Below are 18,972 nucleotides of genomic sequence, written 5' to 3' on the forward strand. Positions count from 1 at the left end.
TTCACATTTCCCTGCTCTCCTTCCATTGGTTGCTGAGGCGTCACGTGAGCGGAGTCAGCGCGTGAATTTAAAATTTCACTGTCGGCTCTGTTCAAGCGCGCCTCAGCAAGCAAGGGAAAGCATGCGCGAGCCCCTACTAAAGCCGCTTTAATTGCGGCTGTAGGGGCTCAGTGGCAAGTATCAGCAAGCGAGAGAAAGCGAGAGCAAGCAGTAACCATGCCCTGGGCCCAAGAAAGGAATCAGTAGCCAATGTTATACCAAAATCTAAAAAGAATACAAGAATCGCTCTTAAAACATGGCAGAAAATAAGTTAAGAATCAGCATAACAAAAAGGTTAAAAAGCCCAATCAGCTGCTTATGCCACTAGCCTTCCGGGAGCCCGATCACGTGGTCGCTTGGGGGTAGTGATCACGTGGTCGCTTGGGGGTAGTGATCACGTGGTCGCTTGGGGGTAGTGATCACGTGGTCGCTTGGGGGTAGTGATCACGTGGTCGCTTGGGGGTAGTGATCACGTGGTCGCTTGGGGGTAGTGATCACGTGGTCGCTTGGGGGTAGTGATCACGTGGTCGCTTGGGGGTAGTGATCACGTGGTCGCTTGGGGGTAGTGATCACGTGGTCGCTTGGGGGTAGTGATCACGTGGTCGCTTGGGGGTAGTGATCACGTGGTCGCTTGGGGGTAGTGATCACGTGGTCGCTTGGGGGTAGTGATCACGTGGTCGCTTGGGGGTAGTGATCACGTGGTCGCTTGGGGGTAGTGATCACGTGGTCGCTTGGGGGTAGTGATCACGTGGTCGCTTGGGGGTAGTGATCACGTGGTCGCTTGGGGGTAGTGATCACGTGGTCGCTTGGGGGTAGTGATCACGTGGTCGCTTGGGGGTAGTGATCACGTGGTCGCTTGGGGGTAGTGATCACGTGGTCGCTTGGGGGTAGTGATCACGTGGTCGCTTGGGGGTAGTGATCACGTGGTCGCTTGGGGGTAGTGATCACGTGGTCGCTTGGGGGTAGTGATCACGTGGTCGCTTGGGGGTAGTGATCACGTGGTCGCTTGGGGGTAGTGATCACGTGGTCGCTTGGGGGTAGTGATCACGTGGTCGCTTGGGGGTAGTGATCACGTGGTCGCTTGGGGGTAGTGATCACGTGGTCGCTTGGGGGTAGTGATCACGTGGTCGCTTGGGGTTAGTGAGCACGTGGTCGCTTGGGGTTAGTGATCGCTTGGGGGTAGTGATCACGAGGCCGCTACCAGCCCCAAGGGACAGAACTTCTGTTCCGATCTCGTTCACAGCTCAAATAATTAAAAAAAAAAAAAACCACCACAGAAACCAAATACTTTGGAATGCTTTTCCCACGTTATTCCTAATTTTTGTTGTGATAAGACTGTTGTATGTGCAGAGAGATTATATATCCACACAGTCTTGTTGGTTTGAACTACTTATGCTGCCTCCACCAACTAGAAAGAAATGGAGAGAACAATTACCAGATAAGGACTTAACTCGTCCATTTCCACACGGGAAGTAAAAATGCGAAAGTTTACTTCAAGGATAATTGAATCTTTCTAAGGAAGCCAATTACATTGATCAGTATTTGTTTTTAAATTTTTATGAAAGATTGATGTCTTTGTGCGATTGTCCCCTTAAGGTATTACACAGCTAATAAATCACTAAAGTGAATGGTAGTAATGCATATTAAAGTACTTTATTGTTATTTATATTCCAAAGCATGTCACAAGTATACTTTATAGGCATCTTTGCCGTCACATCTTGTGGTGTCCCAACAGCCTATTTCTCACCAAGTAGATGAGGCTGAAATCAAAGCCATAAGCATGTGTGTACGAGATGCCAACATCCACTATATTACTTGATCCTTTCTTTAATGCTAGTTGTGTCCACAGCACTGAACATTTAAGAATAATAGAGGCCCACAACATTATATTAAATAGGATATAAATGTATTACATGTACAAGACGTTTTTGGGGGTGATCGTGCATAGAGAATCTTGATATTTTGCAGCATGATCATTTTCAGAAGGTAGAGAAAAATGCATCACGCTGCTGCTTTAATCACTACACTGATAATACATAGGCCGATTCTGGTTAAAAATAGCGAGAGATGGCACATTCCCAGAGAGAAATGCGTTACATGTTGTGTTGATCACTCTCAAACACAAATAGCAGGTGTTTTCATGACAAGATCATCACTGTGGTTTAGTCCTGTAGGCATGTCACAGACTCACAGAGAAAGGCTGCAAGACCAGCTATTACTTTGTCATTAGACCATGCTAGCTGGTGTAGTCGGCAGCTTCCATTAAACAAGGAGCAGAACAAACAATTTCATATAATAAAATGCTTATGTGATACCAGATTAAAAAGACGAGAAGATTATACATACGCACGCGCAAAAAATAAAAGCAAGGCAACCTCACCATCAGTCTGGGACTTGCTGAGGAATATTGTGCTTGCACGTGGGTGGTCGGATGGGTTAGACTCGGGGGCCAAATCTAGAAGAAAAGGAGACAAAGCAGAAAAGGTGTGAATATCTGTTACCACAATGTACAAGTAGAACAACTTTTAAGCAACCGATATTGCTCAAGACCCACAGGATTTTCTTTTCGAAAAGGTTTAGATAGTCGGCGAAGGTTTATGCAGTACAAAATCATCAAGAACTGTCATGGTTCATCCCAGCAAAGACGATAAAAATGTAACATTAAATAATGCATAAAATATTAGAAATGTATGTTGACGCATTGCCGGTAATGTTTTGGTTTATCTAATGGCCCACTTCTATCACACAATACCCTGAAACAAAGAGCGCTCAATAGTGGTAAAGGGGTCAAAATTATTATTATTATTATTCCAATTAACCTATTCACAAAAAGAATGGAAAGTCCCCTGTGGCAAAGAAGGCATTCTATGCACCAAGTTTATCTTATTACCCAAGCTAGCACACCCCAAAACTGCTGCAATATTTTACTGCAGGGTAATAGAAGGTGCCACCGATAACCAAGTGAGCATCACATGGTCATTTTGAGATAAGTCCTTACATTTCCCCAGGTATTTGTTAAACAAAGTAGATAGAAAGCAAAGTTGAAATAAAAAAAAGCACACACAATTACTGTGGGTAACTCAATGTCAACATAGTTTACCCTTCCCATGTAAATCACATTTATATGGAACCATCAGTAAAAGAAGATCCTTAAGTGGGAGAGCCATTGGAGAAGGACAGGAAACAGACTGTACGTGTAATATTTTAGTATAAAGGAAACAATTATGGAGTGAACAAAAATCATGTCTGGACAAAGTGCTAATGGCTTTTTCAATGCTTCTCCAAGAAAAAAAAGTCTACCTGGTATTATCCATTGTGATCCACTGCTCGGAACGGTGTTCAACTATCACTAATTACACACTTGCATCAACATTTTATATGAAGCATTTGAGAATTACCTTGTTGTGACAATATTTGTTACCAGCCTTAATGTGCAGATTTTGCATTAGTCATCTGTTAACCTTTATCATCTTGAGTATAGAACAAAGCTATTACTAAAGTACAGTACTGCTGTACAGAAGTAAGATCTCGATAGAACTATGAGAACAGGTATAGCCAGTTGTAAGGAATGAAAAAGATTGAGATGCAAAAGAATGTACAATGATCAAAGACACGTAATACAAATATGAAGCGCTTTTAGAATGTTTGCTACATTCATAAAATATTTGTTCTTTCAAGCCAATCAAATAAGCCAACTTATTTTACAAAAATCAGGGATACTGAAACGATGGGTAGCTGCATTTATACTTTATTGTAGATTCCCTTGACCATCCATAGTGCTATTTACCCTGGTCAGTACTAAAGAGAAAAAAAACACTCGTGACTATTGGTATCAATCTCCTTAACCTATGCATTTTGAAATTGCTAATTTTGCTAAATGTGTCAAGAGGTATCTAACCACTTATTGAAAAGTAGCTCAACAGTTTAACCCTCACAATGCCATAGTGATCTGTGAAAGGTAACACAGATCATTACTGTAAACTTGCAAGAAGATGTTTGGAGTGTCTGTACTGTATTGCACTGCTGCAGTAATCTTCACTAAACCGGAGTATTTCAAGACGTGTGTCACGTACCATTCACAATGATTACTGGCTTATGCAAGTGTCTTGCCATAAGTAAAACTCTGATTTAAGGTCAAGATATTCAAATGCATGTAAAAACAAATGGCTTTCCTTGTGTGTTCAAGATCGACCCTTGGGCCTAGCGTCCCCTTGGGTATATCCAGCTAAACAACTTTCATGGATCTTTTTTGAAGTGAAGTTTTCCGTGGAAGTCGCCTATGCCCATCCGTGGGTGAAGCGTAAAGTAAGTAAAGTGTTCAAGATCTCCCCTCTATTATTAAAGCCCCATATGGATTTATTCAATGGACATTGAGAGGGCTCCAAAACCAGCATTTACTTATAAATGACAAGGCTGCGATTTATGTATTCCATCACATTACAAGAACCTGCCCAACGGAGACAGCAAAGGGTGCATGCCATCTGTACACTGCACCTGCCAACACTCCAAACCAGAAACACTACAGCTCCATGTTAAATAATAACTTCCGCTTTGGACTACTGTTACCTTGCTCTTATTTACTGACGCAGTCACGTGCACTTTTGCCTCTACCCATAGCCAACACACTTTCCTCTAAACCCTCCTTTATAATTTCCTATTCTTTACGGCCATCTGAATCATTTTGCAGCCATCGACTCAAATCGGCATCTCACATCCCCATTCTTCAAAAAAGTCGAACAACTCTCCCTCCCCCTACTATTATTCCTGGAATGGGACCATTCGCAGCGACAAAATAGTCATTGGCGCTCCGCGGCCATAACAACTGACCCCAGGGCGAGTCGCCGCAGGTCACCTCACCGGCTTCCACATATCCTCCATACCTGTCCCAGCTGGGCACCTCCGCTGCATGTCTGTGCCTCTCCCAGCCACCGGGCACCCCCGCTGCTCAGGACACAGAAGCCATTTAATTTCTCACACACCGCCAGAGGTACCTTGCGGCTGAGAGAGGCATAGAAACCACGCCGTGGCAGAGGCGCCTCGCTGGGAGATGCCAAAGACATGCAAAAGGAATTGGCGGCGAGGTGACTGGCAGCATATCGCCCTGCGGTCAGGCGTTATAACAGCAGAGCTCCGGTGGCGATTTTGGTTGTGGCCAAATGGTCAGTCAAACGTCCTAGACCGATTACTTCTACTCTATGGTGACATGTCCCCTAATCCTAGTCTTACCCACCTCTCACACCCTACCCCAATGGACCCACTCCCTGCAATGGACACTCCCTTGACCTGTTTTTCTCCCGTTTCTGATACTTCTCTAACTTCTCCAACATGCCCTTCCCTCTCTCTGATCACGGCCTAATCTTTAGTCTCACTCGACCCTCTGCACTGTCCACAACACCTACTTCCACTCGTGAGTTCTTGGGCTGCTTTATGTAATACTGCCACCCATGGGTCTGGGCATAGAGAGGATCCCAATATTCTATTTAGGAGTGTAAATATCTCTGCCCATAATGGGGCAATCTTAGGACACTCCCATCAGACGGACCATTACACCAGCTTGCCCGCAGTCAACGCTTACCTCATTCTGATGTTCCTCTAAACATGCACTCAACACGCCCATTCTAAAGAAACCCTCTTTTTACCCAACCACCATCTCTTCTCCCCTTTGCCCTCAAGCTACTTGTATACAACCGCTTGACTTTCACTCCAGCTCCCTGCGTGACTAATATGGTTTAAATCCTCTATCTGGTTCACATCCTACCTATCCAGCTGCTCTGGTTTCCCCTCTTCAAGCCATTTAGGTCCCAACAAGGCTCTGTCCTTGACCCTCTGCTATTCTCACTACACCTTTTCACTTTGTGAACCAATACAATCTTTTGGCATCAGCTCTATACCGATGATAGCCAAATTTACATCTCCCTCTCTTGTCCCTTGTCTTCTCCACAATCTATTCCAGGATGCATCACTTATGTTGTCTGAAGCTTAACATGTCCAAAACAGAACAAATACTCTCTCCCTTCCACACCTACGCCCAAACTCTCTCTAACTGTCAAAATCACAATCATATCACCACCCCAAGCTCACTGCCTAGGGGTGATCTTTGACTCTGACCTCGCCTGCATGCCTCATCTAAGCCTTGACACCTCCACAATATCGCTAGGATACACCTTTCTCACTCATGCCGCAACTAAAATCCTAATTCACTGCTTCATCTTGTCCCGCCCTGATTACTGCAACTTTCCCCTAGATGGCATTCCCCTTGTCCACCTGTCCAACTCCAATCTATAAAAACTGCTGCTGCCAGACTCCCCTACCTCACTCAACGCTCCACTTCTGCTGCACCACTATGCAAAACCCTACACTGGCTTCACATATCCTCAAGAATTACATTTAAAACCCTAGTTCTGACTTACAAAGCTGTCAACGACAGTCTCCCCTTACATCTCAGTCCTCATATCCCTAAACGTCCCTACATTCTGCCATGATATCCACCTTTCACTCATGTCTACAAGACTTGTCCCATGCTGCTCCCTCTCTGTAATTCCCTAACACACACCATCACTACCCCCCTCCCCCCCCCCTCAGCATTCAGACATTTTAAATCTCACAAAGGCTTCCTTGGAAAAGGGGGTTCTGGCATACACTTAACACTCCCCTTCCTCCCCCACCAAACATATTGGAATGGCTGTGCGGCTAGATAAGATTCCACACCAACACTACTTCTCTCCCACCCCCCCAACAAAAAACCTAAATGGGATCAGCTGTGCAGCTGGACCATTCTCTATCCTGATGCATACTCCGTCCCACAATGAGCAGCCACTTTACCTTTTGTTGCAACATTACACCTTATTCCCTCTAGATTGTAAGCGCTCATAAGCAGGGTCCTCATTACCCGTTGTATCTGTTTACTTGTTCTTATACGGTATGTCATTTCTGTTTATGTAATATACAGAACTCAATACTGTCACCATTGTACCATGCTGCAGAATAGGTTGGGACTTTACAAATGATAGTATTTGCTGAAACATTAAAACACTCAAATGACAGATGTGGTTTCCTTAGCTACAGTACACCCTACATAAAAGATAGTTGCCTGACAAATATAATCTTCCTAGCGAATGGCCAATACTTTAAAAGGGCAGTGTGTGTGCTGGGGATCTTCTGTAACCAAGTTCAACCTCTACAGAGAAAGTATTGCCACAATGAGCTTGAATGCACCAACCATAGACATGTGGGCCATGCACAGTTTGTTTGGCCTTTGCCATCAGTTTAAATGTCCACAGACATCATTCGTTTGGTGCTTTCAGGGAGAGGTTAATATGAGGGGGGGGGGGGGGTGTTTCGGATTGATTTCCAATAACAGATCACTGGGATTTCTCTTTTATTCAGAAATTGATCGTGTATGTTAATCTAATTTGTTTCATGTCCAAGCACATTCATTTTGAGAGGCAGGTATGCCAACTATTGAATTATGTTAGATGCTTTGCTTTCTGTGTTTACATAGTCTTTCCACTATATTCCTCAATGTATCAGTTACACTTATATATAAGCACTGGCATAATAACAGGATATTCTCATCATTCATTAAGCGCTTTTGCTTCAGTCATCACATCAACACGGAAGGGATCAAAGCCTCTTCTGCAATTCAGAATTACTGCAGAGGATAGCACAGCCCAGCTACTACGGGTACGGATCATAAGATTTAAGCTATGCAGCCAGCTTCCACTTCACGTGGCATTTTCACATCTTAATACTTTACATTCATGGTAAAATGTTCCCTGCTAGTTAAAAATGGTTTATGACAATTTTTTTGCCATAGAAAATGATGCTTCTATATATTAATACTCAAGACTCCATCCTCCCTCTACACGTTCACCTGCATTAAAAAAAACAAAAAAAAACACCACGAAGGCAGAGTAACCAAATAAGAATAGATCAAACCAATAATCACATTAAACTGTTCCAAATCAACTGTTTTTCACATGTGAAAATGCATCTGCAATCTCTTTTGATGGATTTACGGCCTTCTATTTGCAAGTCTTGGTTATATATAACATGCATGTATTGCACCTATAAATGTCTGCTCAAGATAGTGATGACTCCGTGCCAAGCCAAAAAAGTCATAAATAACTACGTGAATTAGGAGTTTCTAATGTCAGGGCAGACAGATTCCCTAAGCCGTCTACTCCTTCTCCCTGCTGTATCCTTTACAGAACAGCAGGATCATATTTAAATAGAACAGTGAGGCTACACATTCAGGTGGTACATGCACTAAAGATCTCTAAATATAAGAAAGCATACCGTTATTGTAACCGCCGCTGCAGCCCCTGCCGGATCCAGGAATGCCTCACCTGAAGGCTGTTTCAGCCACTTACCTCCCTGGCGCCATTGGAGGACCAGATCACACCCCTGCAAAGTAATTGGATCCTTCCTCATATACCTACTCCTTTCTGTCCTTCCCTGCTGAGCATAAACTCCTGTTTATGCATTGTGCTCACTGCTGCTGTTTCATTGTGTCTTGATCCTTGCTTGCCCTTTGACCTGTCTGTTCTCTCCTCTCCTGACCGTTGGCTGTTCTACGGATTCCTACACTTTCCAACGCTTTGACCCCGGATTCGTCCCTTGACCATTCTACCTTCTCTGACCCTGGATCTTGGCTACGGACATCTACCATCCTCCACTCTCCAACCCAGAACTACGGCAAGTACCCTGATTACCCCGACCTCTCCAACCCTACTGCGCTGTACGACTTGGACTACGCATTCCGGACCAGACTGCGTGGTTGTGGGTCGGTGTCTTTCCATCCACACCTCAGCCCCGCGGTCTTTAGTCCTGTGTGGTGAGCGCAGCGTGACAGTTATCTTCCAAGCACAAGTCACACTTGTCAAGACTTTTTTCTTCTTTGAAATACCAAATCGATACGTAGAAAGTTAAAGGTATCAACTATTAGAGAATTACAAACACTAGGCTTTCAAATGAATAGGAAATGTCCCTCTTTTGCAGCTTACATTTGTGCAATGTCATTATCAAGATACGTCTAATCTTGATAGCTTGAATGCTTACAGGTGTGCAGTACAAAGAGATGGCTATTATCCGTGTAAACACACAAGTAGTTTGAGATCAATACAGAATTTCTACTGCGCATTGTAAATGTAAAGAATGTGAGTCAGTTACAGAACAGTGTACAAAACACAACCCCTTTATGAAAATGGGTCTCCATTATATAATTGTTAAAACAAGCCACATAGTGAGAATCCTTGTTAACTAAATATGGTTCATCACGTAGGCCAATGTAATATACTTGTTGCCCACACAGCACACACACGCATTATGCAGACTTCTCTATTCAACTGTTTGAAACAAAACAATTCATGCAAGCACACAATTTCACATTATCTTGTGCCTTCCAGAACTTTATATTTCACTGTAGTCTCTGCTTTAACAGGACATTTTGACATAACAAAAGCAAAGAAAAATGTTCCCACTTATTACCATCTATAGTACTGAACATTAAACAGGAAGCATTTCTGGGATTTCCCAATCATTCAGATGTGCAATTCAGTGGAAAGTCAGGATGCAGCTGCACGAAATCAAATAAACACAGGGCACTAAACCCTTCTAACTATACAAGTATTCCCAAACATATTTTGTAGATCAAAGGGGAGTATTGTGGGGTGGGCATGGCTCACTGAGATAGGAAACCTTATAGGTGCATTTAATGTACAGGAAACCCCTTAAAAATATATATATATTATATAGATATATACACCACTTAGAGCCACACTAAAATATGAAGCATTTTCTCATGCATCAGCTTAAGTAGGTCAGATGAAGCGCCAGGCTAGGCGTGAAACTCGTTAGAGTTTATCTACTGCATGTACGCCATGTTGATTTTAATATTGTAGCCCCTCTTGTGCTGCTGTGCTCAGTTTTTTGTCCAACCGGATTACCTGCAAGACCAAAGATTACTGTGTTACTTGTGGACACTTAAAAACATTCATAGTACATCAGATCAATATAGCAATTCTTTGAGGATAACTTACGGCAGCAGATTTGGCTGGCCGTTTATTTATTTATTTTTAAATGTAAAAACTGAATTCAAAGTGTAAATTCTCTGTTGAATGGCTATATTTTTAGCCCCAGGACCGACTCCCTCCCCCAAGTTCCCAGGTTATTTACAGTTTCAGGTGTAGTGTTCTCCTTCCATCTCTGGGAAACAAAATGGCTGCAAATCTGTGGCCCAATAGAAAGGCGCAACTAACTTTGCGACTTCCTACTGAATGCCGGCTAACGCCATCTTGAAAATAACAGCAAATGCGCTGGCACCTAAAACCATTTATTTCGGTAATCAGAGGGCCACTAGAGCCGAGAAAAGGGTTCAAATCCTGTTAAAAAAAAAAAAATTATCGAGTTTTAGGCAGAATTGCTGTTTTAGGGCTGGAGGTCATGTACTGTAAATTGCAGTGCTACTACTACTGAAGACCTCTTAGTTGCACAGAAATTGTATTTATGCACCCAGCATGCCATCTTCCAAGATGGCCATTTGGTAGCTTCCTGTCCCTAAGTGAATCCGATGTCAGGTCAGTCACTAATTAGATTAGTTGCAATTTCAAGTCTGTGGCAACATTATGCTCCCATAACTAAGTGTTTGTGTATCAAAAGGTAAAAGTCTCTGAAACTAAAGATATTCCGGGACTAAAACAGTAGTTATCCTGTACTGCAAGATACCCTGGTTAACAGAAAAATATTCATAGAAAGTACATATTTCTTTCACTCTGCGAGTGACGGAGGGGGTTTAGCACTGCGGCACAATGTTACCATGTGAACGCTCCACATCGAGCGTCAGTGATAATGTGTAAAGACCAGTCTTCTCGTCCAGTCAGATCCACAGTACGTGATCTGACCATAACAAAAAAGGCCATGATTTGCTATGTCATGGGGCTCCTGGAGTGCCAGACATCAGGACGTGGGACAATGAAGGGGTTAAGATAAATGCTTCAAAAATATATTGAAATGCTGCAATCATATGCTACTGCAATATTGGGGCTGAACCCTAAGGTTCATGGGCCTCCCCCTCCAGCTGTCTTACAAAACTAATAGCAGAGGAAGTCATGCCCGGACCACATTCTTCTCTCTCTCCAGACTACCTTCCTGTTTTAGCTATGTTCCCGTGAAAATCTATTTACGGGCGTTTGCCTTTCAAATCTATGACGATCTAGATTTCAGCTTGCTGCAGCACTGAACAGGTCTATGGGTTGTTCATGTTCTGTCGCAGCACCACCTGAACATTACTCCAATAAGCTTTTGCCTTGAAGGACAAACCAATGCAGCCATTGACAATGCAGCACAAGTGACAAGGGTCTGATCATATTACCTCTATTATAATCTTATCCTCTAATGGCCTTCAATGTGATGTTGACTCCTCGTGCTCACTCGCCAAAGCTTACTTCTGCAAGGACAATAATGCTGGACCAACTAGACATTTTTTGCCAACGCTACAAGAAAAACAAGGGATGACTCCGTATAACTGCTTGGCAGGATGCCCTTAAATGAATGTCCAGCCAAGCAGGTTGACCAAAAAAAAGTTACCTTGTTTCTGCAAGCACTGGCAAAAAAAAAAAAAAAGGTGCAATGGAACCGCAACAACTGCTCATTCAACTGTGTGGACAGAGTATTAAATACTTTTACCATTTGCAATGAACATGCACAAGCAATTTGGTTTCACAATTCAACTGAAAATACACTGTTTCACTGTATGTATCTTACCAATGTTCAGCAAATTCCGTTCGATCAACAAGCGTGGTCTATAATTGTAAACACCAACATCTTTAAATAACTTTCTTGTTTGTCCATGAAAAGATTACAAGTGATGAAGCTGAAATCATACTTGGTCATTTCTGTTATTAGTATTTGCTCAACATCGCTATTTTCTTATAGGTTGCTGTAGCTGAATCATTTGATATATTTATGTAGAGCTGACAATATACTGTACAGGCATACCCCGCATTAACGTACGCAATGGGTCCAGAGCATGTATCTAAAGCAAAAATGTACTTAAAGTGAAGCACTACCTTTTTTCCCACTCATTGATGCATGTACTGTACTGCAATCATCATATTCGTGCATAACTGATGTAAATAACGCATTTGTTACAGGCTCTATAGTCTCCCTGCGTGCGCACAGCTTCGGTACAGGTAGGGAGCTGGTATTGCTGTTCAGGACGTGCTTACAGGCGCATGCGGCGAGCTGCTGTTTGCCTATTGGGCGATATGTCCTTACTCGCGAGTGTCCTTAAAGCGGGGTATGCCTGTACATATCCATTTCTAGAACAGACTGACTGCAATAGATTAGGGCGCAGACTTGAAATCAATTTCTCCTGATCTGAACTGCTGTTATCCTACTCCATTTTGCCTCACCGTTAGGTCTGTATAGCTCGGATGATGATGCACAGGGATAGTAAAACTTGTCCCATGAACAAACACAGGCACGGTATACAGCCTTATTCACAAGACTAAATACATGTTTGGCAAGGAATAAAAAATTAGTTCTGGTAGGGAATGTGTTAAGATTAATCTGGCTCTGTATGCATTGCAGCAGTGAGCTGTGAAGAAAGGAACCCACGGCTATCCTCTGAGACCTGGTAGACGTCAATGGCAGTCTGACTGGAAGCATTTCATTCAATGGGGAACAGCTTTTCCTCCCCAAAGCCAAAGCCAGAGTTTGTTCTCTGGGGCATTCCTTGAGCAAATGCCAATTAAACTATACAAGACTGTGTGCTGGAAGCTCTGTTCATACTATAGGCTGCAAAAATTTCTGCATTACAATGTACCTCAGTTTAAAAGCCTTCCAATCTGTACTTTTGCTAATTTTGTATCAAGAATCTATGAAGTTTTTATCAGGAGCAAAAAAATTATTTTTAAAACGCGAGACAGTGACGTCAGGCTGCGGTTGCTGGAAAAATCAAATTGAGATGACTTCCAGCGATCGCGACCAAACCGTCGCGTTTACTTTAAGCGCACGCAACGGCGGCAATGCATTTGTTTTGACGCGACGTCGCGTCCCTGTCACTATAAGCGCAGCCTTACTATTGTTGCCTAAAAAGGACCAAGATGCCGTGTGTCTTTAGCACAAATAGTTACTCACTAAATTCACTCACCCCCTTGCATGAATAGCACTATATTCTTACACCTAAATGTACAAATACCTTACATACGTCAAAGAAAAGTTTTCTAAAATCGTTCTAAAAATTTTTTTTTTAAAAACACACTCACCCACCACACTCTGGAATTGATGTAGGTTTTTTTCTGGATAAGGCATCAGCCATCAACTAGAGCAGTGAATATGGTATATTCTGTGATATTTGCTTTTCAGACTGTTGCTTGCATAGCTATGTTACTTTAAATGTGGGCAAGTATGTGTTATGCTGCGATTATACAGAAACGCCCATGGCGTCGCCCGAAACGACACCGCGCAGCGCAAAAAACAAGTTTCATGCATACGTGATAAGTGTCTATACCAAATTCAACCATCTTGCCACTGCAAAGCAGGAAACAGTTGATGCGTTTTCAAAATTGTTTTTGCGCTGCTACGGGCGATACCACGGACGTTTCTGTATAAATCGCCGCCTTACATGATTAAGAGCTCACATTCTTCACTCCAAATACACTATATTTGGCTAAAATCGAGCCAACTAAGAACCCGTGATCATGTGAACTCCACGGAACCAAAAAAACAGCTTGTGTAAGAAATCACAAGTTGCACAAAACTAGGATCAAGTCAGGGGAGCGATCAAGCACTGCCAGCGCAAAGAAAGGAGGATAGGCTATTCATTTACAATATAATGCTATATCTGAAACATTTTGTTATGCCAGTTTGGTTTATTTAGCATAGAAGCACAAAGTTTATGGAGGGAATTACCTGGAATGTGTTCAATGCTAAATCATGACTTGTTTAACAGTTAAGTCATGACGTCTGCAGTGTGAATGTTGGAAAGACAATATCAATAATAATAATTGGCCCACGACAAGTTGTTTGTTTTATATTTTCCAGTTCTCTCTCTGCTTTACTCTCACCGCTGAGCTCTTCTATTCACGTGACTATAGGGAATGACAGATCACAGAGGTTGGAGATGTAAAATATAGCCTGTTACAGATAAAGTTCAATAAATTAACCGCAAGGTAACTTATTGTGGTAACTATATATAGCTTACTTCCGAGCTATTAACATAAATAGAAAGCTCCAGTACATACATACCACACACCCCAATTCAATATATGCATCAATACAATCTGCACATTGACAAGTTTATTAGCTAAGCTGCAGATCAATCCATTCTCCTGTAATCGATCACTTGCTCAGGGTTATTTAATTCAGTTGTTGCACAGCATTGTGGGCAATGTAGTCCAGCAATAATATGTGACTGGGCAGTTACAAGATACAATTGGTGCACTGCTAGAGAGAGGGCGGGCTCAAGAACCAGAGGCTATCAGAAGGTGAAGGGGCTGTCACTTTGGAAATGGTACATTAGAAACATTAAAAATGTCTTTAAAACTTTTTTTTAAATGCTACAAGTATTTTCTCATAGTACAGAACTGATTTATTAAAAAAAAACAAAAAAAAAAAAACCACACATGTAAGATATTGCTTGAACTGCTGCTTTAAGTGATCTGTGATAGAGAAACCTTTGTAACCCCTTTATGTAGCACCAGTTACATCTTCTTAATCCAAGGCATTACATTGTACACACTAACCTGGCCCTGCAATGCCAGGGATTACATCCCTTACCACCAAAAACGGTTCTTACCCGTACTGCAAAATTCAGAACCAAGCCCAAGTAAAATTATATATACACATAGAAACTGGAATGTGGTGCCATTTAGTAGAATAAGCAACACATTCTTATTTTAGGGAAGGATTTAAAAAAAAATTAATCCTCGATGTGTACAATACATACAAGAAATATACTGACATTTTGAGATGTAACCTTGGCATTGATGTTTACATGTGTGACTGGTTATATTGTAATCTTGGATTGTGACAAATGTGTGTTAGGACTGTGTAGATAGATCTACCCCAAAACAGTAATAAAGCAACCAGGAGAGTTGAAACTTCATAGTAATTCAAAACACGTTTTGAAAAGCTCGTTTCAAAGTGAAAAGCAGTATTAATTTAGGTCACTTTTGTTTAGTTAAACGGATAAGCAGTGCAAAAGCTTCACATACAATATTTAATATTGCATGCAGTCAATAAGAACTTTCTCCTGGGCAAATATTTGCAGCTGGAAGTGGCCTTGTTAAAATGCCTACACTCCCATATTAGTATTAACTAACCCTCGCACTTAATGGCAGATCTAAAAGAACAGTAAAAACAGATCTATATGCACTGCTGGATCACAGTCCTAAAAGGAGGCAGATGGCTTATGCGTGCGCACACAGCATGCCACAGTTTATCCAAAGGGAAGACTTGCATTGCCATGCTGTTGTAAATGCCACACAAATAGGGGAGAATTTCAAGACTGATGGAACAATACTTTATCCTGTTGCACAAAAAAAAAACGTGCAATATATGCCTAATAAATTAGAAGGCGTATACTTGCCCTGCCAATGGAAATAAATAAGGTGAAAGTGGGGGAAATTAGAGCAAATAGCAAGGTAAGTTAATGCAAAAATGTCTTTATACCTCAGATGAAAGCACTTCGTACAGGAAAATTAACATGCCCTGCAGAATAAACATACTGACCAGAATGTTTTCATTCCTAAAAGTTGTCCCAATTGGCACATCTCCCTTCCCCCGCAAAATGACGGGAGGGGGGTGGATGTGGCCCAATCTCACAAAGTAATACTAAATTAGCTGCACGTACTAAAAACCCACACAGGTTGGATTGTGACTGATTAAAAATGAAGTGCTGCATCACAACTTTTGGATTAAAATGTGTCATGGTTGCAAGTGGAATAAAGGGCAAATGTATCGTTATTCTATATTTGCAGCATATGGGTTTTGTCATTACCCAGAATCCCTGGCTGCAGTGAAAGCACTGTTTGCTAAGCCAGGGGCGCGCAAAGTTTTTAACTTGCGCCGCCGCCTCTCCCCTCACTTACCTCCTGGCTCACGCCCCCTCTCCTCGGCGTCAAATGATGCTGCGGGGTCATGTGACGTCACTGTGCCCATGGCAATGTGATCCAACGGCGTCATTTGACACCAGTTACCATAGCGACGTGTTGCCAAAGATAAGGTAGGAGAAGCTGCAAAGGCCTCGGTCCCCAACAGCATTTAATTTAAATGCCTTGGGGGACAGCGCGGGACCTCTGTAGCAGCCACCACCCCACCAGAGGGGTGGGGTGGGACCCCACACCAAGCGATGGAGGAAAAACAGGGCTGCAGACCTGTCAGAGATGCAAATGCACCACAAGTGGTATTTTTATTTACTGTACATGGAGCATGGAGGGTGTGCCACTTTTTTTACCCACTATAACGTGTGGTTATACCCACGTACCACAGCTGTCTGAGTAGGTTTTACAGGCCATGCACTTATTTAACCCAAGCTGTGCAGAAATGCTGTGTAATGCGGCAGGCATACGTTTATAAGGGTCCATATTCAAATGGATGAGAAGTAAAGTGACAGTGCTCATTTGCATGTAATTTTCCTGAATCCCTGGCACAGTGGAAGCAATGTTTGCTAAGCAATAATGGGTAAAGACAGGGTTGCAGACCTGTTTGATACATGCTTATGCCCCACAAGGGGTATTTTTATTTACTCAACATATGTTGTTATCTTTAACACCTTCTGTGCCCGGCAATAATGCTATGCTATTTAACCATGGAAACAGTTACATGCCGATCGTGTCTCATCTCTGAAATTCAGTCTAATGTACACACTGCCTTTTGAAAAATGTAAATTAGTCAAGGTTAAGCAATTGTGACTAAACTATTATATGGTTTACCTGTCCTTCATAAGATCTTCACCTCATGCCACTCACCGCTAATTTAAATGAGACACCCATTAAAGCTAGACATCAAAGCAAACACATGAAAATATGACAGGACTAATATGGAAGAGTACAACTTTTACAACACTGGCAGTCTTGAGGGGGAGGTGGGGGGAAGGAAAGGGCATCTGATTTAGCCAAACTATTGACAAAAGGAGTTCCAGATAATCAGTCTTGTCATCCGAATACTGTTCTTCTGAGCTCCCAGTGCAAAACCTCCGAGTTGCAAAACTTATCCCAGCACTGTCCTTTATTCTTTACACAGTAAGTGCATTTACACTTCTTTTTTGGAACATTACCTCTGCTTCCCCTTTCGCACAATGATCACATGCACCTACAAATCCTGGAGAAATGCAACATTGTTGCTTTGCAGAGTCTCTCAGATGCTGCTGTGCAAAACATGACAAGCACTAAAGTAGCCAATTGGAGATATAGTTATACACACAAACACGACCTGAAGCCCTGACAGGCACCATCATGGATACTACTAGGGCACGGGCTCACACACTCCACTTCCTAGCGAGAGAGTGAGCTCCTACCATGCTATGCGGCTGCAGCACAAGTAATCCCTAGTGCTGGCGGTGATGAGGGCGTGGCGGAGGCATGGCTATGACGTCATGGAGCTGGTTCACCATGATTGGCTGAAACGCTCACATGACGTGGCCGTCGCTTGAAAAGACAATTGTTTTGTCTTTTAAAAACGCGGTCGCGCCATCGTGCGTGTGCACTAGGAGCGGCCTCGAAGGGATCCTTCAATTTGTGCTTTGCGCACAAGCGCCATCGCATACAGATTCCAGCCTAAGGCTCACCAGATATTTAATCACCTTTCAATCTGCTGGAATTTATATATACACACAAAAATATAGCCAGTGGTTCTAAAGATATTGAATAAAATATCATTACTGTAACAACTATCTTCAACTGTGACCTACAGAAAATTATTATTGTAGGATGTTGCTTGGGATCTTGGCTGACTCACAGGTTTTCCTAAAGGATTCACCTGTACTTTACACCAGGCATGCGCAAACTGGGGGGCGCGCCCAGGATTTTCATGGGGCACGGCGGTTGCAGAGGCCCCGCGCTATTACCCAAGGCATTTAAATTAAATGCTGGGGGAGGCGTCAGGCCTCTGCAACTTCTTACCTGCTCTCAGCCAGTTCTTTGGTGATGGGTCGCCATGACAACGCAGTGTCAAATGACAACGAAACGTCACATGACGCCGCCAAAACACGAGAGCCGGTAATGAGGGGGGAGCACAAAGTGAAAAGAGTGCGCACCCCTGCTTTACACTATCCATTCTCCGCTCTATCCTGGCCAGGTTCACAGTCCCTGCTAAAGTGAAAAGCATCCCCATAACATGATGTTGCCACCACCCTGCTTGACAGTTGGGATTGTGTTGACTGGATGAGTCCGTGTTCACACAACAATAAGCTTGTCCCTACACAAAGCTGGGCTGTATGGACGGGTGGCAAAAAAGAAGTCATGTGGAAAAAGGTTTTGTGGTCCGACAAGATAAATTTAACTTTATGGTCTAATTCCAAGTATTACAGGTGGCGGACTGAAGGGACTGAATACTTATGCAGCCAGTACATTTCATACATTTCCTTTGCAGACATTAAACCTCCTCTTCATATAACAGTGTTCAGTTTAACCACTACAGCTTTAAACCTTTGAATAAAAAAAAAATTAGTTTGAAAAACTGTGTATACAACAAAATGTGACATTATTGGTAGGGGGTGAATACTTCTGCAAATGTGTGTACATGTGGCTGTGTACATACACACACACACACACAATAGGGAATCTATGGAATCACGACAGGACGCACGGAGGACAGAGATACCCAACGACACACAGTTCCAGTATGTGCAACGTTTATGTACAGTGGGACCCAAGGCTTTTAACGCTATCGATCTTTGCAGTGTGTGCGCGAGAGAATGATATAGTGCAG

At 42.7% G+C, this 18,972-nt stretch overlaps 1 protein-coding gene across 2 annotated transcripts in view; it reads right to left on the minus strand.

Moving 5' to 3' along the window:
* The window catches only part of CCNYL1 (cyclin Y like 1), a 63,539-nt gene that overhangs the window by 36,999 nt on the left and 7,568 nt on the right, over positions 1-18,972 (minus strand). For both annotated transcript variants that reach the window (XM_075608516.1, XM_075608517.1), the window contains exon 2: positions 2,420-2,494. In XM_075608516.1, the coding sequence (XP_075464631.1) occupies positions 2,420-2,494 (75 nt within the window). The remainder of the gene's footprint in view (positions 1-2,419; positions 2,495-18,972) is intronic.

Source organism: Ascaphus truei, chromosome 7, assembly GCF_040206685.1.
Source record: "Ascaphus truei isolate aAscTru1 chromosome 7, aAscTru1.hap1, whole genome shotgun sequence".
NCBI lineage: Eukaryota > Metazoa > Chordata > Amphibia > Anura > Ascaphidae > Ascaphus > Ascaphus truei.